The sequence below is a fragment of the Juglans regia genome, chromosome 16 (assembly GCF_001411555.2).
Source record: "Juglans regia cultivar Chandler chromosome 16, Walnut 2.0, whole genome shotgun sequence".
NCBI lineage: Eukaryota > Viridiplantae > Streptophyta > Magnoliopsida > Fagales > Juglandaceae > Juglans > Juglans regia.
The window spans coordinates 3,654,422-3,670,696 of record NC_049916.1 but is presented as its reverse complement, the minus strand read 5'-3'; the positions used below and the strand labels follow the sequence as shown (position 1 = coordinate 3,670,696).

The window sequence follows — 16,275 nt, the reverse complement described above, 5'->3', positions numbered from 1 at the left end:
AAAAAATGGAAAAGCAAATGCAAGCAAACCATACTATATTCTTATGTGAGAACAATTAATCAGAGTCAAAAACCACTTTTAGGAAACCAACTTTCGTCAATTGAAAAAATCATATTTAACATTTGAAAAAAATTACAAATGTTAAGCTCTCCATATCTTATATTTCTCGACAGGGAGGGCTTAGTCTTTAAGCATGTACATGCGAGAAATCGATAGGGTTGGTCTAGAGCTGCTGAGAGAGAGGTTTGCACAAAGCCATGAGAGGCAACATCTATAGGAGGTACCATTAGTTTCTAGCAAATATAGAGAGAAAAAAGAGAAGAAATAGAGAAAAAAAAATGTATGCTAAACCTCCCGCAGATCTAAGGGCAATTTCACGTCAGTGGATTGAGATGAGACCGAGGGATTTGTCGTTGGTGGACTGAGGGACCGAGGGCTACGAGATTGATGTCCTCGGGAGGGCTAAGGTCATGGTGGGTAAAGCCGAGGTCGTGCTTGGTGCTTGCTGAAGGACGAGAACGAGGGCTGAGAGGACGACCTTAGTGCTTCGATGGGTAAGGTTTGGGACGGCTGCCGGGGGGGGGGGGGGGGGGGCTTTGAGAGCTTAGGGCCGAAATGGCAAATGATTGAAGGAGGGGAATGAGAGCTAAGAGACGAAACGTCTCAAACCAATTCAGTGTCTTAGTGAACCTGATCTACACGTCATGTGTGCAATGGATGCAACCAAATAGTAACTTCTATAAAGATTTTTTCAATTGTATATTCTAAAGTAAAACCTATTTAGCATTAGTGTCAACTCAAACTCAAGCTATTTCCTTCTTATGATAAATGTATAATTTAGAGTAAATCTATTTAGCATTATTATCAAATAAGGACTCAAGCTATTTCTTTGTAATAAGAGAAAAGCTATTCATCATTCTCAAACCACACACCAACATGTGATTTATCATTTTTATCATTCTATTTAAACACACATATTTATACATTAAAATGTGTTTGTTTAAATTTTCCCACAAACGAAGTCTTATGAGCCGTTTGGATTCGAAAAGTATTTCATCTCATATCAATTATCATCATTACAACTTTTTTAAATTTCCTCATAAAATATAATAAATAATTTAATTTTTTTAAACTAAATTTTTTTCAATCCCAAAATAATAATAATAATATTAAAAAATAATATTTTAATAATATTTTTAAACTTTCATATTTCATTTAAATCTACAGAAGTTCTTAATTTGTTGACATCACTTCACTTATAGTGAAACGACACCTGCATAATTTTGTTGACACACCAACGCAAATCTATGGCCTTGCAACACGCTACAAAGCCCCAACTATAAAATATCTTCCGAAACGAAGGCCCCCGACTGCCTGCCAGAAAAAAAAAAAGAATCTCTCTCTTCCCCTCGAAAGCGAAATCGAACTGTGAAAAAAAAATCAGTCTTGAAAACGGATCCGAACGAATTTGCGGACCAGAATAACTGAAAACCCAAACCCTAGCCGCGACTTATCCCCTTCACTCCACCCCCTCTTTCTTTAACTGTGCACCTGAAGATTTCAGCCAGAGTTTGATTAGGGTTAGGGTTTATGTGCGTAGAGGTGGACGTGAGGTCCCAAGGCAGAGCAAGATTAAGATTAGGATTGGGGTTTGGGTTAGGGTTAGGGCTATTTCTAGGGTTAGGGTTTGGGTGATGGAATGCGAAGGTATTGGCGTTGGTGGGCGTTGTTATTGTCGCTGATGACCGGAAGCCGATGTCACAGGCGAAAGAAGATGATGGGTAGGGGTGCGGACGGAGGTTGCGGCACCGAGGAGAGGCCTTGCCCTGTTTCTAGGGTTCCGGCCACACTTCCGCCGACCGAACCGGAAATTACCGAGAAGCAGGCCTCGGAAGACATTGATTTTTACTCGCAGGCCAGGAAAGCGCTGTGCGAGCGCTCGCCTTTCGACGTTGCGGACGAGACTTCGGCTTTGCGTTCATCCACTTTGCCAAGCGGGTTGGCGAGTTTCTTGTCGAGGAGCTCAGATAGTCGCAGGCGGCACAAGAAGTCCCATTTGGGAGCGGACAAGAAGTCTTCTCGGCCAGCTAGGGGTTCCAACATTTGGGTTGAGACGGCGGAGTATTTCAGGTACCTGACATTGCATGATATTGACTCCTTGTTTGAGGCTTCTTCCCCGTTTAGTTCTTTAGCTACTCGGGAGTGTTTTGTGATCCCATATTCGGAGAATGCTCTGAAGGTGAATTTTGGTAGTTGTGGAAATGAGACTGTCAATGTGCATGGTGGGAATGGGAACGGAAATGGAGTTTTTAAAGAGGACGTAAAGAGTGAGGGCCAGCAGTCCATGGAAATTGACAATGTTGAAGCTGACGCTCTGCCTCGGGATGAAAGAGGTAGTTCCCAGTCCTATTTGTCTGCCGGTTTAGAATGGCTTTTAGGAACAAGGGATAAGGTTTCTTTAACTTCGGAGCGGCCTTCAAAGAAAAGGAAACTTCTGGGCGGTGACGCTGGTTTGGAGAAAGTTTTAATTTCTCGTCCTTGTGATGGGAACTCGTCTTTGTGCCATTTTTGCTGCATGGTTGACACGGGCAAGGAGTCCAACCGATTGATTGGTTGCAGTTCTTGTGGAGTTTCAGTCCATCAAAAGTGCTATGGAGTGCAGGAGGACGTGGATTTGACGTGGTTGTGCGCATGGTGCAAGCAGAAGTGTGATCGCAGCAGTAGTGATTCAGCGACGCCTTGTGTGCTTTGCCCGAAGCAGGGTGGTGCTTTAAAACCTGTTCAAAAGAGTGATGAAAATGGTGTTTCTACGGGGTTTGCTCACTTGTTTTGTTGCCAATGGATGCCTGAGGTGTATATAGAGGACTTGTCGAAGATGGAGCCAATCATGAACGTAGGAGGAATAAAGGAAACTAGGAGAAAATTAGTGTGTAACATATGCAAGGTGAAGTGTGGCGCTTGTGTTCGGTGTAGCCATGGTATGTTCTGTTGCTTGCTTCCTTCATAACATTTTATTTTATATTCCCACAGCAGAACACTCTAGTAATTGGAACATGTGACCTACTTGTGCCTCTGTTAGACTTCTGTTTCTTGTCATATTTAGGCTTATACAAGTTACATGGTGTTATATTCTGCTGCTATATGTGGATCTTAGAAATTTATCACGTCTCTTGGCAAGCGGAAGAATGATGGTCACATGTTCTATGTTCTTTTTTTTATCTGATAAGTAATAAGAGAATTTCATTGCCAAGTAAATAGGCATATCCCAAGTATATAGGCAGTATACAAGAGAGAACGTAAATACAAGTTAGGAATTACGAAAGGATAAAGGAAATCATGAAGATTATCTCCATTCATTACAAGAGCCTTATCCCAAATACACAAAGTAATAATGAAAACCCTCTAAGTTCACCAATCAAGCTTTCTCTATCTTCAAAGCACCGCCTATTCCTTTCCCACCATAAGCACCACATCAAACACAAAGGGATCATCTTACATATGGCAACAATACTATGTCTCCCCTTAAAACCTTGCCAACATGCAAAAAGATCCACCACTTGCTTAGGCATTACCCAAGCAATACCCGTCCTACCAAAAATTTCATCCCGTAAAGTCTTAGCCACCTCACATTCAATAAATAAATGGTCAACATATTCACCATCTTTCCTGCACATGAAGCACCAATCCGTGACAAATAAACCACATTTTCTCAAATTATCCGTGGTCAAAAGGTTTCCAAGAGACACCAACCAGCAGAAAAATGCCACCTTACTAGGTACCTTAGATCTCCAAATGCATTTCCAGTGGTATTTATTGACACAATGACAGGTTAATGCCTTATAAAAGGAGCTAACCGAAAATCTGGAATTTCCAGCATGAATCCACCGCAGGCTATCCTCCCTTCCTAGAACAATCTTCATATCATATTATCTTTCAAAAAAATCAGAGACTACATTCACTTCCCAATCATGCACAACTCTAATAAAATTGACATTCCACTGAAGATATTATTTTAAAAAGGAATCAGCCCCTGCAGCGTCTTGATCTTTATGCTCTATGTTCTAAATGATACATGTAGGTGATGCACAATTTATGTAAAAGAAAGGAAATAACGACCCCACTTCTCATGTGTTTTTGGCTATATAGTCCTGCGTGCTTGATTTTACTGACTATGCTATAGCAAAATGCAAAGGTTTTTTTTTTTTTTTTTTTGGAGTTAATTAACTTTTTTCATTAACAAGCTGCTGTCTCTTGTAGGGGTGCCCCCGTTCGCCCCGCCTCCGCATGGCGAGGTGGGCAAACCCGCTCCCCGCCCCACATCTAGGGCCCCTAGCGTGGGAGGGTGGCGGGGAGGGCCCAACCCCACCCCGCATTTCCCCCGCCCCCGCCTACATTTATATATATATATATATTATATAAAAACATAAATATATATTTATATTTTAAAAATTGTGTATATATAAATATATATTACAATTTGTTAAAACTTGTTCACAAAATATGCATTGGCAAATTTAAAAACTAAATATTTTAATAGCTAATAGACTACAATTTACACAAAATATACACTAGCAAATTTAAAAATTATATAGTTTTTAAATTATAGTTATATTTAAAAAATTTAAATTTATAATTTTGGTCTAAAAATGTATTTTTAATGATTTTTAGACTTAGAAATAATTTTTAAACCAAATAAAATGTAGTGTTTTTTTTAAGTAGATGGAGGTGGGGAGGATTGGGAATCCGCTCCGCACCCCGCATCTTGGGGGACGGGGGTGAAAACCCCACCCCCCGCCCCGTAGGGGGCGGGTAGCACCCCTAGTCTCTTCCTCTCCTGCTATGTAGCACATAGACAGCTTTTCTGTGTCTAATGACGTATTCGTATTATTGATGAAATTGAGTTTAAGTCAAACGGTAGATAATGGAGTTGGGGGGGGGGGGTAGGGGTAGTTGTCAATGTGCTTTCATTTCTCATGGAGTCTTGTGTTCCTTAGAGAAAAGCAAATGGAAACCTCTCCTTGGGTTATGGACCATGCAAACACTAGGGGGTTCTGAAAGGAACTACCAGAGGCTTAATTAATAATTGAAAACAATGTCAATATGCCATATGGTGCTGTTACAGCTTTGTTTAATGGAAAATAGTGCAAAATGTGCTGCTAATGGTGCTTTCTAAAAGGTTTTTCAGAGAATGTAGAAAATAATGCTTCGAGTTAAGGAAAAACAAAAGCATTCAAAATATCATGTAAGCCTTACTCTTGTTATATGGTAACAATTTTTAAAACGATTTTTATCGTGTACTTGGGCTCTTGCCTATTCTTGTTCTCAATAAAATTTTGTGTACCGATAAAAAAAAAAACTATCATCAGAAGACACTACCAAATGTGCCAAAAAAGTCTAAAAAAATTAATTATGACCATTATATTTATCAATTCTGGAGTAAACTAGGTAGTTCCTTTACCTTTTTTGGTTGCTGGCCCAGCGTCAATAACGCAATCTACTCGGGCATGATTTTCATCTCACTGTTTTACTCCTTACTCGTCCATGTGCTCCAATTGCTTATGCTTGGATTTTCAATCAATACTTCCATTCCAACTTTATTGTTGTTTAAGCACCAAATCAGTAGTTAACCCCCAAGGGTTGGCTCAAGTGTTAAAGGCCTTGGTGGAATGCTTCCCCCAAGGTCTAAGGTTTGAATCTTCTTGGGTGCAAATAATCTCTAGGGGCCATCGGACTGAGAGATTTTTTCCTTGAATTACCTGAGGTGCACTTGCTTGAAACTCTTTGCCTAAGGCCTGTGCACCCTTGTGTTAGTCGGGACGCTGTTATCAGACACTTGGTGCCAATGAAAGAAAGTAAGTCTCACATTCGAGTAATTCTTAGATAGTTTTGGCATATGTGCATGGTCTAGACTAGACAAAAATAGTTATTTCTTCAAATTGGAAAGTTCATGGTTGGCTTGACGTTGTTTAGATCTTTTTCCTATACTACTAGATTGCGGGGACTATTAGGGGCTAAACCCTATTTCAAGTTTGAAAATAAGTGGTTAAAGGCTGATGGTTTTGTGGACAAGGTGAAATATTGTTGGTCACCCTACAGTTTCAAAGGGTCCCCAAGCTTTGTTTTGGCCAACAAGCAAAAGGACTTAAAGAAAGCCTTAAAAGTTATGGAACGAAGAGGTTTTTGGTCATGTTTAGAAAAAGAAACATCTCCTTTCAAATGAGTTCCAGGCATTGATGTGTTATTAGAAGAAACGTCTTCTATTAGTAGTGGAAGAGCTTTTGTTTTTTTGATAAGTAAGAAGATATTTTATTGATATTGAAATAGCATAGTCCAAGTACACAAGAAGTATACAAGTTTTTTTTTTTTATATAATCGTGAGTGTCCAGGCCAGCTTGCGCACATCTCGACTAATCCCATGGGGCCCTGAACGACCAGGTAAACCTCCAGTGGCCCTAAGGGGACTCGAACTACATAAGAAGTATACAAGTGATTACACCTAGTTAAGATCTAGAAACGGATACGAGGAAATCATGAAAGTTGAGACCATTAAATCTATAATAACGGCCTACATAAATAAGGTCTTCGAGAAAAAGCTCTTAAATTCTTCCAAAGAGCGCTCCCGATCCTCAAAATTTTGGTCATTCATTTTCCTCCAAATGCAACAAAGTAGACGAATAGGAGCTATCTTCCACATAGCTGCAAATTGGGGTATCCCCTTAATCCCTCTCCAACTAATCACCCATGCTAATCCCACTTTGCTGAAAAAGTAATTCCACGAGGCCCTAGCAAACTCACAATATAGAAGTAAATGATCCACTGTATCACCACTATCTTTACACATCCAATGCTAGTCAATAACGATAAACCCACGATTCTATAGGTTGTCAACTGTTAGGATCTTCCCTAAGGATGCAGTCCAAACAAAAAATGCAGCCTTAAGAGGAGCTTGACTCCTCCAAATGGTCTTCCAAGGATAGTGATTACTAGCTTGAGTAGTAAGGAGCTCATAGAAAGAGTGTACAAAAAAGTTTCCTTGACCAGATGGAGTCCAAACAAACTTATCCACCATTGTATCACCAGTTCCAAAGATGTATAGCAATTTAAAAAAATTCAGTAAAGGCACCGGCCTCCCAATCATGTGCCTCCCTAATGAAACTGACATTCCACTGTTGTGAGCCATTAGTAATTTCCCTCAAATCAGCCACCTATTATTAAATACATTTTAAAAAATATAAAATTTGGTTAACCCCTAGGGGTTGGCTCAAGTGGTAAAGGCCTTGGGCTTGAGGGTATCCCCTCAGGTCTAAGGTTCAAATTTCCTTGAGTGCAAACAATCTCTAGGGGCCATCAGATTGGAGAATTTTCTCCTTGAATCACCTGATGTGTACTTGTGGGAAACTCTGCTGAGGGCATGTGCACCCCCGGTTAATAAAAAAAAATATAAAATTTGTTTTTTACTCCAAAATATTTTTCTTACTTCTCAATGTGTGGATTGAGGACATTCAATAAAGTCCTATTGGGGAAATGATTATTGAGGTACCCCTTGGAGGGGAATTCACTTTGGAAGGAGGTTATTGATCATAGACACGAAAGCACTTGGGGGGCTTGGTGTTCTAATGAAGTGAGGGGAGGGTATGGTGTGGGCTTATGGAAATTTATTAGGAGGGGTTTGAAGATTTTGGCACGACGTTTGGTGTGGAGATCGCGCTCTCTTGTAGGGCTTTTCCAGCTCTTTATCGCATTGCTGTCAATAGAGATGCTTCTATGTCAGATCTGGTGCCATTTTCCCACGATTATCACCATTGGGATGTTCAATTTAATAGGGATATTCATGATTGGGAAATGGATACTGTTTCAGAATTTTTCAGTTTGATATATTCCGCGGGAGGTCTAACGGCACAGAGGGATAGGATGCAATTGAGGCCCAACGGGAGCAAGCGGTTTATAGTGAGATTGTACTACAAGATGTTGTCTAAAAAAAAAATGTTCCTTTCCTGTGGAAGGGTATTTGGAGGTCCCGTGTGCCTTCCAACGTAGCTTTTTTCGTATAGACCGCATCTCTTGGGAATATTTTCCCACAGACAATTTGAGGAAGTGGGATCTCCTTGTTATGGATTGGTGTTATTTGTGCAAGACGAATGGAGAATCAGTGAATCACTTATTACTGCATTGTGAGGTGACAAGAGTGTTGTGGGATGAGATCTTTAGATCGAAGAATTGGTATGGCTTGGGTTATGCCGTTAAGGGTGGTGGACTTAGTAGCTTGTTGGAAGGAGATTCAAGGCTGTTCCCAAGTGGCGGCAGTGTGGAGGATGATTCCTTTGTGCATTATGTGGTGTATTTGGATGGAAATGATGAGGAGCGTACAATGGAGGAACTTTAGAAAATTTTTGTATACACTTTATTGCTATGGTTTTCAGCCATTTTGCTTAACATAACTAGTGTTCATGATTTTCTTTTCTATTCTTTTTGGCTCCTAAAATGTATTTAAGTGTTCTTTTGAATACTTCCTGTGTACATGAGCTTGGCCTACTTCATTCATATCAATAAAATGTTCCAATGACTTTCGTGCTGTTTTTCTGCTTTAGTTTGTAATTAGGTGTTTTCTCATGTATACTTCCTGTGTACTTGGGCTATGCTAAATTACGTGATTTTTTAATAAATTTCTTACTTATAAAAAAAAATGTCTTATTTCTCAAGAAATATTCAATTAAATTATTTAAAAATAAATGAATTAACATGTGGTGGTTTATGATTGGGTACGTATTTTACGTTAACAGTGATAGATGCAAAACTTAATGGATTATTGTATCTGTAAAAAATGCAATACTTTATGGGGTTATTAATTATGGCAAAAATTTGTGAGTGTGAATGATCTTAATTTTTATTTTTTATTTTATTTTCTATATTTCAAAAGTATATTAATACGATAAATCAAAATTATAATATATGAAAATCAGAAAATATCTGCCATGATTTTCAATGCAACCAAACACTGAAAATTCTTTTCTGCATCATGTTCATGGTGCCAACCAAACATTGGAAAATCAAAAGTTCTACTAGAAAACATTTTCATCTGAATCTATTTTTTGATTGAAACAAGTTTTTATCCCCATCAATTATATATATATGTATATATATTTAACAGCAAAGCAGCCTATTCCCGTGCAATTATGAAAATAGAAAGATAAGCATCCTTAAGAGCTGTATCTCCAATACAAACATCATGCCAAAAACTAATTTTGTTATCATCTCCCATCCTCAGTTTTGTGTGTCTAGAGAAGGACACCCAACGTTTCCGGATATTTTTCCATGATCCCACTCCATATGTCCCCCAATTTTCATTAGATTTGAGTACTATTGTAGATTGAGCTAGCTAACTTTATAAGTGATTCCACTTATTGAAGGGTTGCCAGTTAGCCATGGTTAATTAATTAAAACTATTTTTTGAAGGAAAGATTGATTACGTGCTTCTTTTTACTAATGGTTCCAAATCCAACCTTAATAAATTGCTAGATTTTTTTCTACTTGAGGCAAAGGTACAGTAATAGTATCTTACAGTTATGGGCCTCTAGCTATTGTTAAGTTTGATCACTGATCTCTTTTATGGAAGACAAGACACTTAGCAAATTTTCCTGTCTATTGACGGATGCGGGCTGGACGTGGTTGATGCGGGGTTGGGGTTTAGTTGCCAAAAAGTGCTCCCCGCCCAGGCAGGGGGAGAAGAGGGTTGCTACCCACCCGTATAAGGTGGGTATTACCCCTATTTATAAACCCTAAAGGGGGCAATGCAGTCCTCGAAGTGGAAAGGATACAAACCGAGTCTGAACCAATTTCATAGACACGCACATTCTTGCTCATTGGTGATACTACCATTGGAGAGGCGGCGGTAGAGAAAACATTGACAACCGGCCAACAAGTCTATGACATCTCAGTGGGGGGCAGAGCAATTGTCTTCTTGAGGAGAGAACCCGGAGCTGAACCCGTTTCATAAAACGCCCTTATTCTCACTTTTTGGTGGTACTATCATCGGAGGGACGCCGATGAGGGGACCGACTACCACCGACGAACAAATATGTGACGCCCTAGGAAGAGGAATGGTAACCATCGATGCATGGTGAGGAGAACCGAGCGTAAACCTATTTCATAAGGATCTTGGTTTTTGGCCTGCGAAGCCTGAGTTGGTCAAGTTGGGCATTGGTCCAGTCCAATTTTTTCTACACCCCTGACTTGTTACCACTGGAACATTCTCTCCAATCGGATATACCACTCTTGGCTCTGTGTATGAGACATTGAGATCGTTTTCAAACTTACCAAAGCCTCCTTATACGACCTCCCCTGCACTGATAAATGTCCCATTGATCCAGGGGTGGCTTGAGCGTACCCCCTACCAACATGCAAAGAGGACACCCTATTTCCGCTACCGAAAATAGAGGTTCACTAAGAGCATCAACAAAGCTCTTCCATCCCCTCCCTTCTATTCCTTCTGGAATGAGAATAAAAGCACTTCTTCATCATCCACCATATTTTGTTGACACCAAGTATCTATTGTAGTGTTTGAAAACAATGTCTCGATTAATCCCAATGGTGCACAGGCCCCAGCCAATTTTATTGATGAAATTAGTAGCGAAAGAGTTAAGAAAGAGTGAGATCATTAATGAAATGGAGAGGGTCACCCTAATGGAAGAGGTGAGTTGGAGATTGAAATCAAGGTCTTTGTGGTTGCACGATGGAGATAAAATCACCAGATTGTTCCATTGAGTAGCCAACTTGAATGAGAGAAATTACACCATTGATACCTTTGATGCCAATCGTTTGGTCCTTATTGACCTTACTGAGATTAGATAGCATATTGAAGGTTTCAATAGTCACCTTTATTTCGAACAATGGAGTTGGATGCCCAAAGGGGGTGGTCTTACTTTTGACTTTATAGGCTTGGAGGAGGCCGAGTGGTTGGAATGAGAGTTTGATTGAAATGGAATGACAACAAAGGCTCAAGGTCCAGATGGATTTTCTTTGGCCTTTTATTAGTCGTGCTAGGAGATTATTAAAGTTTGAATGCCACTTTATTGCCCTCATCCCCAAGAAAGCAGGGGATGTGGAAATCAAGGGTTTGCGGCCTATTAGCCTTGTTGGAATAGTCTACAAGCTCATCACGTATTCATGTTCGGAACCCATTTTATTTTGGTGCAATTTATCTTCTATATTATAAGTCACTCTCGTAGGCTTGCTATTCTAAGTGAAATAATTGCAAGTTTTCATCGAGGATGTGTGAGCCATTTTATAAATGGAATGTTGGCCTTTTATTTTTTTGTTTGTTAAATTGATCAATTATTTGCTCATGTTCAATGCAATATTTCAAATATGGGTGGAAGTGTGTGCTGATTTCTTACAAGTCTGCAGTGCTTAGTATTAGATGGGAACTGTAGCATGCAATATATATACATATATATATATATGATTTTGCCCCATATTTTTTTATTAGCACCGGGTGCCTGAGAACAAAGTCCCTACTAATCTCAGGGGTACATAGGCCCTCAGCAAGGAGTTTCTCGCAAGTGCACCGTGGGTAATTCAAGTGGAAGTTCCCCCAGTCTAATGGCCCTTAGAAATTGTTTGCACCCAAGAGGATTCAAACTTTAGACCTAGAGGGAGCATGCCACCAAGACCAAGACCTTTACCACTTGAGCCAATCCATAGGGGTTCAAAGTGGGTTCCAATCTTAAGATCTAACAGTATTATACAGTCCAAAATATGCTTGCACATACATACATAATAAGATCAAAGTAATCTCATTAAAAAGCTCAGAGGGGCCTACTTCTATATAGAGTCAGATTCAAAGATAAGAGATTGGAAAATGGGGCATATGAACAAAATAGAATCTAGAGTTTAATCCTTTTAACATGGGGCAAGTGGTTTGCTCTAACTGCTGCTCTTGCACATTATAGCATTTAGGTTTTACATGTAACTAGAAGAATATATGCATTGGAATCTTCTAAAGAAGGAAGCAGCCCTTGATATTAAGTGTTACTGACATCCAGAGATTAGATCTTAAGATTGGAACCCATTAGTTCTGTAAAATTTATGCATATCTTAAGGTGGTTAAATGCTTGGGCTGAGGCGAAAGTCTTTCCCGAGCAGCTGTGGTTATGCTGCTTCTTGATTTTTCCGGATTTGAAAGACATCAAGTTTCAACCACTGCCTGTGCACTTGGGCAATGCCTCTTTGCTTGTTTCAATAAAAACTTATCCTACTTATAAAAAAGATTTCTAGTTTCAACCAGTTGCTCAATTGGAGCCCCTTGGAATCATGCTAATAAAGGGCTTTCACTTCTTCCCAAGCAATTTGAGATCCTATTCACCACCTTGCTATACTATATCACAATTCAGGGTGTTAGAATAAGACAACAGTTCCAAAAACCACCACCACTGAAAGAGTTAAGAGAATTAAGCCTTCAAGAAGTAAAAAACAAACAGAAGACTTGCAAAAGTATACCTTTTCACAAACTCCATAGTTCCATGAGGAGCAGTTGAGTAAGTCCTAAATCCCTATAGACGATAACCTTAAGATCAATTAAAACCCCTGCATCCACTGAGTTCTGGTCTATTTAACATCAACATTGAACAATACTTAGCTTTCTTTTTCTTTTCCAAGGACATAAACACAGCTATACTATCTTTGTTTTCTGGTCTATTTAACATTAACATTGAACAATACTTAGCTTTCTTTTTCTTTTCCAAGGACATAAACACAGTCTATACTGTCTTGGTGAAAACCTAATAGCCTAGAGTATAAACACATGTATACTAAAAATTCACAGCAATTACTTGCAAAAATATTTTCACAGCAGTGGCATGTTTAATACATTGCAAGTGAAAGATTTTATTATATGCTAAAGGACCAAGCATCAGATGTTCATTAGAGCAAAAAACTTAGCATTTGGTGCTTGAACCCTGTAAATATTTGCTGTATCGATTTTTTATTTTTATTTTTTATAAACAACAGCAAATGAAATACTGTAGAAATTCCTAAAATTCACTTAAGAGTATTGTTTTCACTGAAGCAAGCATTTTTTTAAAAAAACATTTATACGAGATGTTATTATTTCGTCTCTTATGTTACTTCTAAGCTTGTCACTCTTATGTTACTTCTAAGCTTGTCGCCTTAGTGCTGGAAATCAGTTGTCTTGAATTGTTGGTGCTGTAAAGTTTACAGTTTTTATCATCGTCCTTCCTCTAGTAATAGTTTGTTGGTTTTTCTTGTTAAATGTTCAGGAACTTGCAGAACTTCCTTTCATCCTATATGTGCGAGGGAGGGGAGCTTGAGAATGGAGGTCTGGGGAAAATATGGATGTGATCATGTAAGCCATATCAAAATTTGCTGTTACTGATATACCCCTACTACAAAATTCGTTTTGGGTTAATTTTATTTCTTCTCTCTCTCTCTCTCTCCCTCCCCCCCCCCCCCCCTTTTCTTTTTTAAAAGAAAAATAAATCTTTAAAAGCTGGCTTTAGGATATGGTAAGGCTTTCTGACTATAAATACCTATGTACTGTGGATGCTTCTGCAGGTTGAGTTACGGGCTTTTTGCTCGAAGCACTCAGATGTAGAAGATAGTAGCAATAGTTCACATGCAGGCGATCCCTCTGTGGCTGTTGGTAGTGACTCCAATGTTGCTAACCATCTTCCAGTGGAAGTCTCTAAGAACAAGTCACACCTGTTAAAGATTGATTGCAAAAATGGAGATGACCATGCAGTTCATATGGGAACTTCTGATACTATTTCTGATAAGTCGACCAATAGTGAATTACAAGAGATGGGTTGTTCCAATTACAGATTAAATGCCAGAATTTTGTCGGAATGTGGTGATGGACAGGAACTCATTAATGTGGGGTCACTAGAGAGGAGAAATGAGGATGTTAACACATCTGACTCCCTTAATGTTGCACCGATTTTGAAGAAGGTGCTTGTGTATTTTTTTTTTTGTGGGGTTCAAATGTATAATCTCAACTATTTACTTTAGCTTGGACTCATGGTAAGTCGTGATGTATTTTTTAATTTTGCAGTTGATTGATCGAGGGAAAGTCAACGTGCAAGATGTGGCGTTGGAGATTGGCATTTCGCCTGATTCATTAACAGCAACACTGGCTGTAATATGCTAACTAATTAACTTTTTCGTTGGTGATTAGTTTCTGAAAGTTTTTTTAGCCTATAAGATTTTTATCTTTATTTTATGTAATGTTTTCAGTTTCTTCCTGTAGGATGATGGCATGGCCCCTGACTTACGATGCAAAATACTCAAATGGCTTAGAAATCATGCTTATATAAGTGCCTTACTGAAAAATATTAAAGTGACAAGAAATTCAGTAATTTCATGTGAGGATGAAGTTGGGACAAATGATGGATCAGATGCTATAGCAGTATCAGAGTCTGATATTCCCCGTCCCGTTGCTGTTAAGTCAGTACCCCCACATAGAAGAACCAAAAGTGATGTTAGGATTTTGACTGACAGTGGAGAACCAGATTACTCAAGTAAATCATCAGTTCACAATGCTAATGAAAAGGTAATAAGCTTATACTATTCAGAGTTTTGTAAGTTTGGAGCTGGATTGGTTTCAGAAGTTGTGTTTTGTTTATTGGACAAGAGAAAACTAAATTATTGGTTTTGGCTTATGCATATAACTATGCATGCTGGTTCTGTCCTTTGGTAGAAGCTTGACGTGGGTTCCTGCTCGGAATTGCAGGCTTACTAATAACTTTAACTTCAATCCCAATGTTTGTTCAACCAGTTGGTTACCCGTGTTCAATACTGCTTGAACTTTTTTTTCTTCATGTAGTTATTACCTAGATGTCTTCTAATTTGCCTACGCATTTTTCCTTCCTTTGTTTGTAAGGTTCTCATGTTCTATCGCTGTTGTGTTCTTCTGTTAGAGGTGCATTTATAAGCTGTAAATGGGAATTGTTGGGGGATAAATGAGGAATAAATATTAATACTAGTTTTCTATCGGGTTGTGATCTCCTCCAGTTTTTTTGTTTTATGGTACGCTGCTGTTTAGGGTGCCCTCCTTTTTCTGTTATTTCAACTGAAAATTCCCACCATTCTTTTCATCCTCTGATAAAATCCTTATTCAATTACCACATTTTTAGTTTTGATGTCGTTTTGTTATGGATATTGTAGGTATAGAATTTGTTTTGCTTCTGGAAAGTTGATTTCTTCAAGCTCTTTATTGTCAGGTACCTTCCCATAAAATCTTCCTTCCCATCCTCTAGAATTCCTCCACACTAAATAGTTCAAGTGGAAATCGAGCACCATTTGAACTCGTTTAAAAAAAAAAATTTGAGCACAATTTGATCTCCTACCCGCTTTAAATTCTGAAAGTGATGGTGTTGTTTAGATTTGGGTCCTTTCATTTGCATGTGTACATGACTTAATTTGGTGAATTCGCTAGGATTAAATGTATCATTTGATGTTGCAGCACCATAGTTTCTAAGTGGCCAAGGAATCGAAGTTTAGCTATTCTCTACATGAGCTTCAAGTAACTAAATAAGAACTGGTACCATAGGCACTTTGACTACGAAAGAGGTCGGGGGTGTAGTGGTGGTTTTGGAGGTCGGATAGGAAAAGGTTTTTTGTTCTAATTCTTTCATTTTAAGGAATTGGTCAGTCATAGTGAGATCCATTTGTAATCCTAAGATCACAGCATCCGATTGGCGTAGGGCAAAACACACTGATTACAAATCCGATGTAGATCAGTAATAAGAAAGGCGCTTTTGGATGGTGTCCTTATAGATTTGGGGGCCCAAGATTTTGTGAAAAAAAGTGTTTTTTGGTATAAAAGCTTGCTAGATTGATTTGGTTTGGAGAATATAGATAATGGGTTTTGTTCTTGAAAGCAAATGGGAACAACTTATTCTAGTGTTTTGGGAGAGCTAGGGTTAAGGTTTTGAAATGGAAAATAAAGGTGGGTACTTGCTACGGAATTTTGGGGTTTCAAAGTTTAAGAGAATGGGTGGGGTTTAGAGGGGCAAACAAAGGGGAAAAAAATTCAAGTTTGAGGCTGCTGAAGAGATCTGTAGAATGATTTATGGTTTCAAGCATAGGGGGATTTTGGGGTTAGAGTGAGAAAGTCATTCAGAGATGAGGAAATGGAGAGTATAATTTGCTAACATTACATCTAGAACTCCTAAGCTTGGAGCTACAATAAAAGCCATTACATCAACACTTGCTGTCGATATGCACTTCTTGAAAGCTCATTTTTCCTTGCTATCCTAGGGG

At 38.8% G+C, this 16,275-nt stretch overlaps 1 protein-coding gene across 1 annotated transcript in view; it reads left to right on the top strand.

Moving 5' to 3' along the window:
* Positions 1 to 1,371: 1,371 nt before the first annotated feature.
* Positions 1,372 to 16,275, top strand: part of LOC109012442 — a 37,639-nt gene continuing 22,735 nt past the window's right edge. Inside the window, exons 1-5 of the mRNA XM_018994077.2 lie at positions 1,372 to 2,978; positions 13,275 to 13,360; positions 13,570 to 13,962; positions 14,066 to 14,149; positions 14,261 to 14,563. Of these exons, the coding sequence (XP_018849622.2) occupies positions 1,700 to 2,978; positions 13,275 to 13,360; positions 13,570 to 13,962; positions 14,066 to 14,149; positions 14,261 to 14,563 (2,145 nt within the window). The 5' untranslated portion in view covers positions 1,372 to 1,699. The remainder of the gene's footprint in view (positions 2,979 to 13,274; positions 13,361 to 13,569; positions 13,963 to 14,065; positions 14,150 to 14,260; positions 14,564 to 16,275) is intronic.